The 15,718-nt window shown below is 41.4% G+C and overlaps 1 protein-coding gene across 7 annotated transcripts in view; it reads right to left on the reverse strand.

Annotated features, from left to right (window-relative positions):
* Positions 1–15,718, reverse strand: part of ARMC8 (armadillo repeat containing 8) — a 60,490-nt gene that overhangs the window by 13,757 nt on the left and 31,015 nt on the right. For 6 of the 7 annotated variants that reach the window (XM_030280409.4, XM_030280405.4, XM_072933532.1 and 3 more), the window contains 7 exons: positions 13,524–13,616; positions 10,222–10,281; positions 8,967–9,047; positions 7,606–7,681; positions 7,430–7,520; positions 4,067–4,127; positions 1,110–1,310 (listed from right to left, as the gene is read on the reverse strand). In XM_030280409.4, coding sequence (XP_030136269.1) covers positions 1,110–1,310; positions 4,067–4,127; positions 7,430–7,520; positions 7,606–7,681; positions 8,967–9,047; positions 10,222–10,281; positions 13,524–13,616 — 663 coding nt within the window. The remainder of the gene's footprint in view (positions 1–1,109; positions 1,311–4,066; positions 4,128–7,429; positions 7,521–7,605; positions 7,682–8,966; positions 9,048–10,221; positions 10,282–13,523; positions 13,617–15,718) is intronic. The other variant, XM_030280406.4, reaches the window with a different exon arrangement.

The raw sequence follows: 15,718 nt of genomic DNA on the forward strand, positions 1-15,718 counted from the left end.
CTATCCTCAAAACTCTGTACCAAAGTGTTCTACAAAACAATGCAGTCTTCAAAGACTACACAAAATGCCAGGAAAATAACAGTATAAGGTAGCAAAGTGCTGAAATAAAAGAAATGTCAAAAATTAAGCTCTATGAGTAATTCTCTCCAGTGCAGCTATATTGGAGCAGAAGTATTAAATAACTGTCATAAATATTTTAAGCAGACAAGTTCTCTGTTTGGCAGATTCCTCGCTCACTCCTCACGTAGTTTTACCTTACAGAGTGCAATTCCAAGCGCTCTGTTCAAAGCCAGTACCCTCGATTCCCAGCTGGCTGCTTCTACAGACTTACTGCACACTCAGAGCACTGTCATAATATTTAGAACTGCAGCACTCACTTTTGGAACCTGATCATATTTTTGATGCTATAGCCAACGTCCATTACTCCTCAATAAATTACTAAACATCTTTTTGCTCAGTTTTTTATACTGTAACTAATTTTTTTATGTTTCATTGGCATTTTTACAGAGCATTCAAGAGGCTCCCTATGCAGAGTCAGGGTAATGAACCTGTCTCTTGGGCCAGTTTCAGAAAAAAAGCAAAGCTCTGTAATGTATTTCTTCAGCTTCTTTCTTATAATCTGTCTCAGTAAGACTCCGAGGTACATCTGGTCTCTGTTTATCCAACATCTTGGAAGTGCAGATAACTAATAATATGAAACAGTGCACAACATCCACATGTTTTTCTGCTTAAACTCAACAGAATCACCTCTGAATTTCAGATTGTCCACAAACCTGACCTAAGAATTGAAAACAAATCTCTCTTCACATGGATTATTGTCTCTTACGAAGCTGAAATGTACTGGTTCCTGAAGGCAAGATATTTAAACTTAGAGGATGGGAAAACCAGATATGCACACTTTTGTGTGGTTAATGAAGTCTCCAAAGAGCACTGACTGAGACTTGGAGACTACAAACATCAAGAATCAAGTCCTGCTGGACCTCTGGTCACCTTTCAATTGAGGACCTCAGGCATGAGGTTTAACCAGAATTAAAAAACCCCATCCTGATCTGGTTTATTTCTGGTTTTAGCCATTTCTCCAGGGTTGAGAGGCAGCTCAGGAAACACACCCTCTTGATGTCAGTGATGGCGCTGACGGAGCTGGGGTACTTGAAGTAGTCTGCCAGCATGACAATGAGGTGGTCGGTGATGCTGGCCATCCTCTGCAGCTCCACGTCTGTCTCAATCAGGTAGGCCAGAGTCTCTGCCCCCTCCACCCGCTCCTCCAGCAGTCTGTCCTTACTGCACATCCGAACCAAGCATGGCAGAGTCTGCAGGGATTAAAAAAAAGGAGTTTCTAGTGCAGCTACATTGATAAAGAAACTCCAAAGAAATGAAACAACTGTCCAACAGCAATGCTCTGCATTGTTCTTTAGATAAGAACTTGCACAGACACATATTTCAGTGGGTTCAAAGACTCCACACACAGAGGAATTGTTCAGGCATTGCTAAGTGTACAATTGGCTACTTTCACACAACTTCTCACACAGTCAAAATCATGCAGTGTTGGAAGCTACCATAGACAAAGCCTACCAAAACCTTGTAAAAAAATTTTTTAAAACCCTCAAAGTTCATATTTTCACAGGCTTGTTCTTACAGCACACCAGAACCAAAAGTACCGAAGCTGCCCTCAAGAAGTACTTGACCCCTACTGCCCTTCTGTGATCCAGGATTAACTACGGACAATGCAGTCAGAAATAATCTCAGGGTTCCTTTCCCACATACTGGCTGCCTGGAGCAGAGGGCAAGGGAGGAATACTCCTCAGCATGTAGCATATTCAATCAACCAGAAAATAAGCTAACTTGGAGTCCAGGTCCATTCTGCCTTCCCTGACATCCCCCCTACCGTGGTTACACCCACATGCCAACAGTTTTGTTCTTCCTTCTCTATTTAAACAGAAAAACCAATCAAGTCTTTCTTTACCTGTAGCCAAATGAAAAGTACTTAACTCTGGACAGGCCAATTCTCCAAGAGCTGGGACTCTGCTCCCTCAAGCCTACCCAAATATGAAAATGGACAAGGAATAACACCAAGGTTTGTGCTTGTGCAACGCCACCAAGTTCAACAGAATAACTCCAGTAAATGTTGCTCAGAGTTATGTTTTGGGGACCTGAAATAACATCTACCTACTGATTGGTCAAATGATTAAATAGATAAATACCTTATCTCCATTGCACAGGAAGTAGAAAGCTACATATTTTAGAAAACTAGATGCCACCCCAAAGATTATCACTGAGGTGGTGAATCCTGCAGCTAATCCAGTGATCCAAAGCACTCCCTTCTGCATACCTGGCCTTGAGGCAGCAGGGAAGACTGTACATAGGCTCCCAAAAAATTACATTCATGTGGAGTGAGAAAGAAAAGAAGTGGAATTCCATGTCTAAATCACAAAGACAATGTACTTCTTAATTCTTTCCACAGTCAAATGGCCTGAAATGAGCTATTTCTTGGAATTCAAGGGCTGGGCATTGTTAAGCCACTGGCTGCATGCACCCAAGAAACACAGATCTCATGTTTTTCAACACTAAGCAATTCCATCTGCTTAAAAACAGAAGCAAGAATTCTAACTGTTCCATTGGACCTACAGGTCAGTACAGTGCAATTAGTGCAGAAGAATAGGGGGCTGTGTAGGGGTGTAAGATGGAAAGCTACAATGCACACCTGGCCAGCAGATAAAAGTCTGGAAATGGACTGTAAAGATGGAATATCTAATTTCCATATCTAATATCTATGGCTGGGATGTATCTGGGTTATCTGGACAGTTTCATTAGTAGGATTCCAGAGAAATAATTTTCCTTCACATCAAATCCATTATTTATCAGCCTTCCCTGCCCTTTTCAAGGGATTTTATTTTTTCCCCATGTTGCAGGCCAACCCACTACTCAAACTGAGCAACAAAAGTAAATTAAAACCATTTTGCAAACACACATCCTTGACTGGCCCCCAAATGCAGAAAGTTTGATAGCAAAGGTGCTAACAATGCTAAATGCTAACAGGGCCATCACTTCAGTTCAGTAGAGGTCAAAGGATTTGTGGCTGGATTAAGCACAGGGACACTGTTATCTTACAAGAATGAGCTCCTGGAGGAGGAATCACTGGGGTGGTTTGAACAAGGCAAAGGTTCTGTGTCTTCCTTCTCCCCTCACTCTTTTGTCTCCTCTCAAGTACTACAACACATTTAATTCTACAGCCTCAGACATGGATTTGTGCTGAAGCAGCTTTCACGAAGAAAAAGTGCTGCTTCTGCTGTGAGCTGACCCAAGCACATCCCTTTGCAAAGGTTTGAAAGGAAAGGTTTTCCACAGGGCCCATGTGGCCCAGCACATGCAGCTCCAAAGGGCAGGGTCCAGCTCCCAGCAATGACCTGCCACTGCCAGCAGACCCTGCTCCTGTCCCAGGGCAGAACAGCTCTGGAACATGCACATCCTGCCCAGGGTGCAGCCCAGTGTGGGAGATTCATGAAGGGAAGACGTTTCCAAAGAAGAAAGAGGTTTGCAGGCGAGATGGGTTGAGAGAATGGAACTGGTGCCCTCAGTTTGCAGGTATTGTAGGGAGAAAGGAGAGCAGAGAATTGGAGCATCAATTTGGAACAAAGCTAAGGAGAATGACAAAGGAGAATGATGCAACTTGGCTTCCTCAGCTGTGCAGTACCACGTGCCTGTGCAGAACAGATGCCAATATGCACACTGGAATGAACAGTACATTGCACTTTCTTGCACAAAAAGATAGGAGGGGTGGGCCTTTGTCTCAGCCAACATGTAGATTTTTTATGTATCATTACTTGGAAACAAAGGGAAACCACGGAAATATTTTCTTTTCATTAAAAAAAAAAAAAGTTAGGAGAACTTGGTGCTTTGCAATCTTTCTGTAACAGATTTTGTGCTGCCTTTTATATGAGAAAATAAAACCAGTATAGACCTACATGAGAAAACCTTTTGAATGGAGAACTGTTTAAGCAGCTGTTCTGGCCAGCACAAAAAGAATTATTCTACATTTACAAGGTGGTTGAAGCAGGACACAGCTCACCTTCAGAACGATGCAGGGATCGTCCGTCCGTATTGCTCCGGCTCTGCACATGGAAGTAAGGCTGCAACAACACAACAAAACACACTCACCCACCATGGCTTTGGTGCACTTCAGCTGCTGCAGAACATCTGTCCTAATGTAACACCCTCCCTGTGTTTGATTTAAATACATCAGAGCTTACTAAGCCTGGGCACACAGACTCCTCCAGGTGCACTTTCAGGCAGGTTTGCAATGCAGGATCCCTCATCAATACACACAGCACACAATGGCCACAAAGGGTCACACCACCACCGTGACTGAGCCCCACACCCAAAAGGAACAACCTGAACTAAGCAAAGGTAAACACACCCAGACCTTCCTGTAAGTACCTGTCCCTAGGGTGTGCAGCCATCAGGAGAGAACCAGCACAGCAACACAGCCTGAGAGCTCAGGCACAGACACCCAGGCCCTGCCCCAGCCCAGGAGAGGTGGAATTGCTGTGCTGCCTGTCCACAGGCAGGGCTTTACACTCTGCAGCAATCAGCACACCCTCACTAACAATGAACCCAGCCAAGGCTCTGACACTGCACCAAGCCAGCATTTGTTCCTTATTAGACAACAGCTCACAGTGGATATGACAACCACAAGGTCTCACCAGCACACAGCATCAGACAAATTCGAAGTTCTTTGTTAATGTACTTGTAAAGTGCACCAAACAGAAATGCAAAATAGTCCACCTACCAAAAAGTGTTTTACTTTGAAGTTGTTTCGTTTTTACCTGCTCTGCTACAAGCCAGTGGAATGGAGCTGGAGAGAACTGCTGTGCACCAGTATCTCTTGTTTTAGCTTCTGAACTAACCATTGGAACTGGCTTTAATCATGCCACAGTGGAGGTTAAAAAATGTAATTGCATTTCAGTAAAGGTAACTTAAAATTAACATGTTTGGACCCTCAGTTGGGAAGAGTGAAGCTGTACACAGGGTCAATCAGAACTGCTCAGCTAAGGAACAGCAATGTGCTCATATAACCATGGTGGGTTTCACCACATCCCCAAGCTCCTTCCAAGGGCCCAGAGTGAATTCTTTCACTTCCTAGAGGCAACAACACTGATTTTAATACATTATTTCTCAGAAAGTAAGAGATAAGACTTGAATATTAGCACAGAGATCATCTGCTAAACTTTTACTGCCCAAGCTTTGCAGCTGACAGCAGAAAACTCATTTTCACACCTGCACAGTCAGGAGGAAAGCACCAATCCTGCAGCTGCCATTTAGTCTCGTGAAACCCTATTTGCCAGGCAAAGTAGCTCTATTTCAGCAATGAAAGAAAGTAGTTTTTGACTTCAGGTAACATAGGCTTGGCTTAGCTTGAAGCAATTACAGTGATTTCAGCAGGAAAGGTTACTGCTCCACTTGCAGCTGCAGAGCACTCTCCCAAGGGGCATCCTAATCTTCCCTCTGTCCCAACACTGCTGCTCAAGGGAAGGATCTTTGCTCCATTTCAATCAAGAGTTATTACCCTGAATCCTCCAAGTCTACTCCAATTGTTGAGGGAAAAGAAAGGGAACTTCTTGAAGTAGTCTTGCATGCCACTCCAGATTCAAACAGAAATTATAGAGAAAGTTCAAAAGGAAAAAGCTCTTCTAGATCTGCATTCCAAAGAGTCTAGTGACAGAGGAACTGCAGATTAGCTGATTGAAGCTGGCAAGGTAGGAGTGAAATCTAATTTACAGAAAAAAAAATTATCTGTGACAATTTCACCTACTACTCTCATTAGGAAAAAGGAAGAGAGAGTCTGACTTGGAGGCAATCAGGTGGACCTACAGAAGAAAAACCACTAGGGCTTTGCAAACTCCATGACTGCTGTAAAAATGAAAACCCTAAGAAGGATGAGTGCCTGTGGACTAATTGGGAGAAAGCCAATCTGAAATTCAAGGTACTGGTTTGTCTGTCATTTCCCTGCAATTTTCTTTTGCTGCTTTTCACCACATCACTTTCTTTCATGCTTTCAAAGGTCCAGATGAGCCAAAGTACTGCAAAGCAACAGCAAAAGATGGGTACCCAGTTCCTTCAATCAGCAAAGAACACCAGTACACCTGGAAATGTCCATCTCAGAACAATTCTTCTAACTCCAGCCTGTCTTTATGACTTGTCAACTGCTTTATATCTTGAGATTAGTAAAAAAAATTACTTTTAAGTATGTAATTCTCTATGTATTTTCTGACTTCTCAAAGAAACACATAAATCAACCAGAACTGAGTGCTACAGTGCAATTAATCTAACTTGCCTTCTTCACTAAGAATTGCCCAACAAAACCAGTAAAACCAGACTGCTTGGGCCAATTGTGGTTGGAATGGAGGCTAGGAGGTCCCAAGACATACCTCCTACATGGAGTGGGATTCCCCAAGAACCCCCCTCAAACATGTGCACATCACTGAAACTGTTTTCATGAATGTGTCAGGGCATCACAACCTGGCAGCATGAGCAGAGAGTCACAGATCCTACCTACCCCACCTGCTCCTCATGCAGAATCAAGAGACTTGTACTGACACAAGTGGCTGTGAAATTGTTTGGTGAACTCAGAGAACACACTGCTCCTTGTCAAAAAAAGGCATCAAAAACTAAAAGAATAATCAAACAACGCATCAACAACCAAACTCCTCAGTTAAACTTAATTTTAGTAGCTCATACTAATGGGCAATTTTATCTCTCTAACCCCCTGGAGTGATCTATTTCATTGATATCAACACAAGAAAAGGAAAATGGTTCTAAAGGGTGTCAATCCCAGCTTATGGAGTGAGCACAACCAGGGTGCTGCTACTACAGAACTGGGTCACATCTTGTCACTGGGTAGGAAGTCATTATGGATATGAACACACAAATGTGCTCACACCAGCAGGGAAAGCTGAAGTACAAAATTAATTAACAACATTAATTCTGCAGTATGAGCACATGAAGCCTGAAGAATAAGCTATTTTATTTAAAACAGTTGGGTAGAGGGACTAACTCTACTCTCCCATCATCCTGATGCAGTCTCCAACACAGCACAGCCACCAAGGATGATAGTTCAGTACTGTGCTCTGCCTGTTCAAAGCAAAACTTATCAAATCCAAGATACATGTGAAAACCCATATGGCTGAACACACATTCCTCACAAAACTGCTGCCCAGCAGTATTTTTCCCTGTTTATGTACAGCAAAGAGTGAAAGTCGCATTATAAAATGGGGTGAGAGTCACTCATTCAAGAATTCGGATAATGAAAACAGTATCTTTAATTATTCCTAAGATTTTACATCCCATATTAATTTGGAACAAGGAAGAAGGGAGCAGTTGAACAGTAAGGATTAAACTCCCTGCTATTTCCCCAGTTCCTGAAGACAATTACCATTTGGCTGATGTGAGCTGCATTTCAATGGGCTTGTCCCTTTGTAACATCTTCACAAAAATCTGTGGTAACAATTCTCCATCAACAGACACTGAAAAGAGAGAGAGCTCCAAGTCATTCTCATTCATCCAGGCAAAAAGTGAGTGTCAAACCAGCAGCAGCAGTATTGCACTCACCATTGACCAGAGTCATGGATACCTGGGGGTTTTCAAAGGCTAGAACTGAGAAGCATTTCAATGCCTGCATTCGGACCTGTGTAAAAACATCATATGAAATATCAACACTGACTTCAAAGCAAAACTGGGCTACACTGCTGGACAGGCTTGTAGAAAACAAGAATCAACAAGAAATTGAGATGCAGAATCACGGCAGATGGAAACATCTAACTCACACCCTGACATTTCTCATCTCCCTGTTGGAACTATCCTTCTGGAGGGTATGTTGTAAACTCTAAAGAAAACCAGGAAGGTTACAACTTGGGAACTAAACAGGAAATACTGGTCTTATTTGCAATGCCTCACAAATGTGTAAAAAACAAGAGAAAAATAGAAGAATACAATATAACAATGGTAATTTTACTTTTCAGGACTCTTAAGTACATTAGAGAATCAGAAATATTTACCCTTGAGATTTCTATTTCAGAATTCTTTGAAGGTGGACTTAATAAAATGTCTAAAGAGAACCATCCAACTGAAGTGAATCCAAACTAATCTTAGAACAAATATACATTGTAAGTTTTACTGGCATTACACAGCCTCAGGTACCACCTGGATGAAAAAGATGGACAAATTTCTTCATCTTGGCTCCTTCTTCTTCAGTCCAAAGTTTTGATTTAATCAAGGTTTCATGCCTGCCTAGTTTTTGAAATCTTTATAATTTCTTTTTTGACATAGGGAAGATCAATCATTATCACCTTCCCAGATCACAGAACCTAGATTAGCTCAGGTACTAGTCTTTGACTTGCCCTTCTACAGCTGCACATATGTAAACTGGTCTTCACAAGTGGAAAGACTGAGAAGAAACTGACCCTGCTGGCCACCAAGTTACAGGGAGAGTGTGAAGCTTGTACTCTCAGGTGATGGTCCAGGATGGACTTCAAAAACACAACAGAGAAGGGAGGAGAGACTCGGGAATTCAGGGAGCACAACACAGGCAGCTGGTGGCCTCCACACATTCCACAACCATCTATTTCTACAGGTAGGACTTCCTTTTTAGAACAGACCACATTTGCTTCTCTTCAGCTTAACTTCTTATTCTCACTTACTGTTCAACAAATTAGACCACTTGGCTTGCCAGCTGCCAGTTCCTGTTTGGAGCAATGCAAGGCAGCCCTGTTTTCATTACTGCTGCTTCAACTTTACAGCATAATAGCTCTGGTTTTGACAGAATATGACAAGTAAAAGCAACTGCTACTCTACAAATATACATGATACCTGTTTATAGCTTTGGTTTACAGGCACAGACATGGTTTTTACAATCTCCATTTTCATTCCTTTCATAGACACATGTTAAACATAGAGTAGTTGTAATGTCTTACTTTGTAGGAGGTGGAGACCAACAGATGTGCGATGTTCTGAACAGCTCCATGGTTAAATAAGATTGTCTGGTGATCTGGACCCTTCAAAGGAAACAGAACACAGGGTTTTTAAGACAACATGCAAGAGATTTCCACTCTCTGCAATTTATTGTTAAATATTTAAGATACATTTCCTAACATTTACTTTGTAAACAGCTGGCATAACAACTTTATTTTTTTTATATAAACAACTTCAACTTATATTTTTATAGCATTTGTCCTTTTCTGGTAATCATTTCCACTCTCTCCTTCAACAGGCAATGACATTAGTTCTCACAAATGAAAAAACATGGATAGAGAACTTCTGTTTCTACTCTTCCTACTGGAAACAACTGAAAGCACCTGATTTTCTCCACATATCACATAAAAGATCACCAGTCACTAATGCCTTTCTCACTGTTAATATTAAGCATTTTCAACAATTCTAACTGTGGAAGGGAAGAGATTTCTTCTAAAACTGGTTCCAGAGTGACCATGCTTTGAGGGGAAATTCACATTTTCCTCCAATTTTTATTATTATTTTAGTTTCAAGCAATTTGGCCACAAATCCAGCCAGCCATCACCTATTATTGACTTCAAGATCTAAGCTGGTAATGGCTGATATATCAGTATTTTTTCCAAAACAGCCTTTGGAATTAAACACAAATACTAAATTTTGCAGGAGAAAGGTCTAAGAACTTCTGTAGCATAACCAGGCTTGATCAGGTTGAAAAAACAACATGAAGTCTCAATACCTGCAGCCCTCAGCAGTCTCTTGCCAAAGCTGGTCTTTGATTTGCAAACCTCTCTTTACAAGTAGGTTCATAGCTCTGGTCATCTCTGCATTAAGCACAGGCTATGTATATTTAAATTCAGCTTATAGAAAGTCACAGCATTTATCATCCCTCCATGCATTTTCTTGACTAATCTGCAAGTGAAGGAAGTAGTCTCCTCACTCCTCAATCCCTTGCTCAAACCTGGCTGAATTAATGGCACCTCTTACACCCTGGTAGGCATCAGTGACACATTATCTTCAAATCTGAGATACAGCTGAAATCAGATTCCTCTCACAGTCAAAAGAACATTTTTAGAGTATCTCTAAGAAAAAAGCATAAAATTACTTTCAGATGTAACATATCTGGTGCTTTAAGAGATGCTTCAGCTGCTACTGCCACCAAGAGCTTTCTACCAAAAAATGCAATTAAAACAGCATGGTTGAAGGAGGAAAACCACTTACATTGGCACACAGAAGTGGCTGAGGCAATGAGTTAAAGCCGCAGCTATGCCAGTGTTGGAGCTGAAGAACAGATATTGAAATACGTGAAAAATATGAGTGAGTTTAAAGTAGAAGAAATCATACTGCCCTAGATTTAGTAATTCCCAAGTATTAGTAATTCCTCCATGGGATGCAAGTGGCAGATTCTGTGCAAGTAGGACAGATGCCTGTACAGAGGTGACACCTGGGTGTATCTGAGTTGCACAACTGGAAATATTCCATCTGTACACACTGTTTGCACACACCAACCAGCACAACCAGGTAAGCACTAATCCATAAAGAGGAACAGCTGCAAATAAAAAGGTGAAAACTTGAAAATATGATGATGCATTTCCAAGCAGTTCAGGCCCCAGTTTAACAGCAGGGCTGCCTCATTTTGTTCCACCTTGGGTACAGTGACAGGGTACCACTCCTCTGACAGTGACCTTGCTCTCCAAATAGGAATGACTGACATATTTCAGGAATAGACATCATTCCTTGCACAATTTTCCATCATGAAATGCCAATATTCAAGGCAACATTAGGGTAGCACAATGTAACAATTCATTCCACAATGACAAGCAGGTACCTAAGTGCCTTTGTCCCTTGGGGCAGGGATCCAGCAGCAGCCTAAGGTCACCCAAGAGAAGGAGGCCTGGAGGAAACTGCCTTGATTACAGGCTTTATCCAGGACCCCTCCTAAAACAGTAAATTCTATTTGCTCACATCACTTGCTCTAAAAACAAATGAACTGAAGTAGACTCTTAAATTGACTTGCATTTTCACATCCCAGGTACATCAGCCTGATTTCAGTTTATTTATTTGCTTCTATGTTGATAGAATCCTGACTCTGTATGTTAAGAGCTGCATCTGTTCCCCTGTAAATCAACACTTCCCCATGCTCAGGATGGCTCTTCTCCAAGGGCAATGCTCCCCTGCCATTAATTTTAACTCTAAATGTGCAGGGAGAAGCAACAAAAGCAGAAACCAGTAGCAATATGCTAGGAACCCAAATGATGGATTTCCTTGCTCAAGAGAACCAGTCTGAGCTTTTCCAGGGAAATGCAAGAAGGCAAAGCAGAAACCTGAGAAGCCAACAAAAATGCTGGAAAGGCAGAGAAAGAAATGGCTACACCAGATGTGAGCTGAGAACAGTGCAGGGACAAGGAGGGCAGGAGCTGTGATAAGTCACTATTAATTCAATTAATACATCTACTAAGATGAGGACAAAGCAAAATAAACATATCAATGCCTCTGAGAACATATGCTAAGCCTTACCTAAATACAAAGGTTTATTTATAGTAACTTACTGCTTCAGGGAAAAAGTAAGAAAGGTTCTCTCACTCAGGGCCTTCTGGAGGAAGATGGAGTCTCCATTTTAAATGCAGCAAATACTGAAACTTTCAGTATATATATATTTTTTTAATTATAAGAATGGACTTTTCCTATTCATTGAAGTGAGAAAATCCCCTGCAAATGTGTCTTTATTGTATTAGGTCCATCTTGTTCTGTCTGAAAATACAATAACTGGCATTACAAACCTGAAACCCCAAAACTAAACAAAACAGAAGGAAGGGGATATTTCAGATTTTTGCTGAACAGCTGCATTTGCTTGGACAAGAGAATGAGTTCTTGATCAATTTTACATTTGTGATGATCTGTTTACTCAACCTCAAATATTCTTCTTTGTTATGCAGTTGTTTATTCTGCAAATGCAACCATTTCCTCACACTCATACCCTCACCCTGTCTTTCTTGTGAAGCCTAGTTTCTCTCTTTCCACAGCCAACAACTTCTTTCCAAAAGCCTGATTTTTTTCCAGACGTTCACTCTAAAATCTGAGAGATTTGGGGTTGCAGGAGGCACTCAAAATGGAATGGTGAGTAAAGAAGACCTTCCTCACTTGTGAAGTGACTGTGCATTTGCACTGTAAACAACATTTCATATATGCTAGCCACCAGGAATTGCTGGAGCTGCAAGGAAATAACTCCTTTGGAAAAAGATGACAATAACTGTTTTCTGTTCTCTCCCAGCCAAGAGGGTTTATATTCCCAGAGCCACCCCCTGATTGCATAAACCGTTTCTTCTACCATCCTATAATTAGTCCTGGGTTATTTTTCTTGTAGGCCAACATGGCCTTATTTTTCACCTGTTCAAGCTCCTCAGCCTGTTAAAGAGACTTTCAAGGGCCACTTAAACAGGAGGTGCCTCACTGCTGCATTTTTGTTCCTTAAATACCTGATTTTTTTTTCACTGTTAGGTATATACGTGAACGTCCATGGTCCAGTGTAGGATTTTGTCTTCATGTTTGCTTTAAGCAGTTCCCTAAATATTAGCAGCTGAGTTCTATCTTTATATCCCACTAAATGGACAGTTTTCAGTCTTCAGCTTCACTTGGCAGAAGAAATGCAAAGGGATGAGTGTACATAAATAACAATTAAGGCAGAAGAACAAGGATACTTAACAAAGGAATAATTCACAGCTCCAGAGGACTCATTGTAAGTGATAAGGTAGAAATATATTTTTCAAGGTAAATACTTGAAAATTCATAAACTTGGGAACTTTCTCATTTGTTAGTAAACAATCTGTGATCCTTAGTTTTAAACTGTTATTAAAAGGGAAAGACTCTGTAAAAAGCTCATTTCCTACCCTGAATTATTTTGATACAGTTATTGTATAACTCACTGGTACAGTAACTCCCAAAAAACTGCAATAAAAATCAGCGCTGTGGGGAAACATGGAGTGGGGGAAGGGAAAGACAAAACTATGTTTGGGGTGGGGTTGCTGATGGTTTTAAATCAGTTTTCTCATATCAACAGAATTTAATTACATAGCAGGAATGAACATGTATCTGGATGAACCTGTAACTGATAGAGCTCAGATGAGAACAGCGTTTCTTTTCCTCTCAACCAACAGCACCTCTTTGAGAACAGTCCCTGTGTTTAAAACAGGTGAAAGCAGCTACATGACCTCTGCAAAGAAATGCTCGCACTATCAGAGGAAAACCAGAAGTGTTCCAAGATTTATAGTGCTAAAAGTGAAGACTGATGCTTGTCCAGACTGTTTGCTTTGTTTAGCAGCCAAAGCCTATAAACCCCCCATATTTGCATATTTTCTTGTACTGCAGAGCAGCATATATCAACCCCAAAAAATCTGTACCAAATGCAGAGCAGTACAAGTTCAGTCATAACTGGCTCAAAATTCCTGCCACAGAAAGCAGCACACACACAGTTCTTACAGGCCAGAAACACAAGTTGCACAGAGAACATGGATTGTCTTTCTTACTTTGCAGCAGTGGGAGAAGATCTGACATATGTATTCTTGTGTGTATCGAGACCTACTGAGCAGTGCCATGAGGTGGGAGATAACTGTAGCATCCTGCAAACAAAGGAGAAAAGAAGAAAGTGTTAACACTGGATTTCAGCACAGCTTCTTTGCAGTTTGTTACTTAAAGGAGCACTCCTGATTCTGCACTCAGTGTTCTTCCTTCCACCAAAACTTTTATGGATACAAAGCAAAGTCAATAAAAGCAGTTCATTAAAAGCTGAAGGCACAAGTGACTGTTCTGAGCCAAATCCCCCCAAAAAAAAAAAAAAAAAAGAGATCAGTGCAATTGGAATAAAAGGAATAACAGGAATAAAACTTCTGCAACTTGCCTCCAAAATACTTGGGACAAAACCAATAAAAGAATGGTGAGGGGGAAACATTCCAAAATCAAACATGGCCACTGACAGGGATTAGTCCAGCAGTTGCCTTAGTGTTGTCTTACCACCAATGTTGCTGACTTAGCTCTTCACGGAGCTCTGAGTCCAAGGGAGCAGGGAGGGAACACGGTGCCATCCTGGACAGGGCACAGTCCCCTAGAACTGATTCATGGGCACTCATCATGTCCTTTGTCTTGCAGTCAAACACACACTATAGACACTGTGTGTGTGACACTAGTGACAGAGAATCCCAAATAAATCAGCAAAAGAAAACCTTTATACTTCAGTGGGAGGTTCCCTAAGCCAAGGCAGGGAGTTGGAACAAGATAATCTTTAAAGTCCCTTGCAACTCAAATTTTTCCATGATTTTGTGGCAAGTTCTCTTCTGCAAGCACATTCATTGTTGAGTTACAAAACTGTAATGTTTAGAAGCTTTCAGTTACTTTTACCAGCACATTTTAGTGGCAGGAACTAAGGTGATATTAAAAGAAACAATGAATATTTTAGTTTGGAAAGGGGTAAACTAAATTACTTCTATGAGATAAAGGGAGCTGAGCAAAGGGAAGTATTGAATGAGCCTTCCTTTCCAAAGAACATGTGCTATATTGGCCAAAAAAATGTAAGACAGGCTGTTTTACCTGTACAATGATGAATTACAACCTTCTCATTTAGAGAAAGGTGACTTGAAATTACAGCAAAACCTTCCTGCACCTCAGTTCCCATGAGAGCCCTGAAAGAAGCAGCAGCCTGACTGTTCACTGACTGTATCTTCAGACAGACACTCTGGTTTTGAAAAGTTTTAGTTCCCAATTACCTGGGAAATTTACCACCACACTTTTTAATATTGTCAAAATAAACATGTACCAGTCTCCCCCATTTCAAAAATATTTGACATTATACAGAGCTTTGCAGTATTTATTTAATGATTTTTACTTATGTATATACACAATTATCATACTTATTTTAGGAAGCTTTGCTGCTGACTATCCAGCCCTCTTATTCCCTACAGAAAATAGGACAAGAGAGCCAAGAAACACACTAAGCATAAACTCAACTTGTTTCTACTGCTTGTTTCTCACCAAATGGAAAGGATCAACATGCAACAGCCTCATTTGGCAGCTCAGCATCCTACAGAGAGAACGTTAGTTACAAAGATTTTTCCCAGGTATACCAGCCATATATCCATGGTCATTTCATGCTTATATGCATAGGAAGACCACAGGACTACCTGTTTCAAGCAACATTTCCAGAGTTTAGCCAACAGCAGCTCCATCTGATGTGCCTTTACACATAGTCCAAAGCCAAACTTCAGAGCCCAAAGGCCAGCAAGGGACTGGTGTGCTTGCAGTGCAATAGTGGACAGTCAGTCCTAGAATGGGTCAGGCTGGAAGAGCCCAGCAGCCACCTGGTCCCACCTCCCTGCCCCAGCAGGGCCATCCCAGAGCACAGGGCAGGATTGTGTCCAGACTGGAATACCTCCAGTGAGGGAGACTCTGCACCCTCTCTAGGCTGCCTGTTCCCAACTGCCCTGAGTTAAAGCAACACCAAGTGACAATATACCCAGGATTCCTCTGCGTTTTAATGCATTTGACCCATTAAAACAGATTCTTGTCCTTTTCTGCAAATCTTCAGCAGCTGAAGGCATCAAGCCCCATCAGTGTTCAACACAACATCACATTCAGTGCTAAGAGGCTGCTCAGTTACAAAGTTCTTCTGAGACATGACCACCAAGAAGGCAGGAGGAAAGGGAGAGAGAAGAAAGACAACCCAGGATTC

This window comes from Taeniopygia guttata, chromosome 9 (genome assembly GCF_048771995.1).
Source record: "Taeniopygia guttata chromosome 9, bTaeGut7.mat, whole genome shotgun sequence".
NCBI classification, from domain to species: Eukaryota; Metazoa; Chordata; class Aves; order Passeriformes; family Estrildidae; genus Taeniopygia; species Taeniopygia guttata.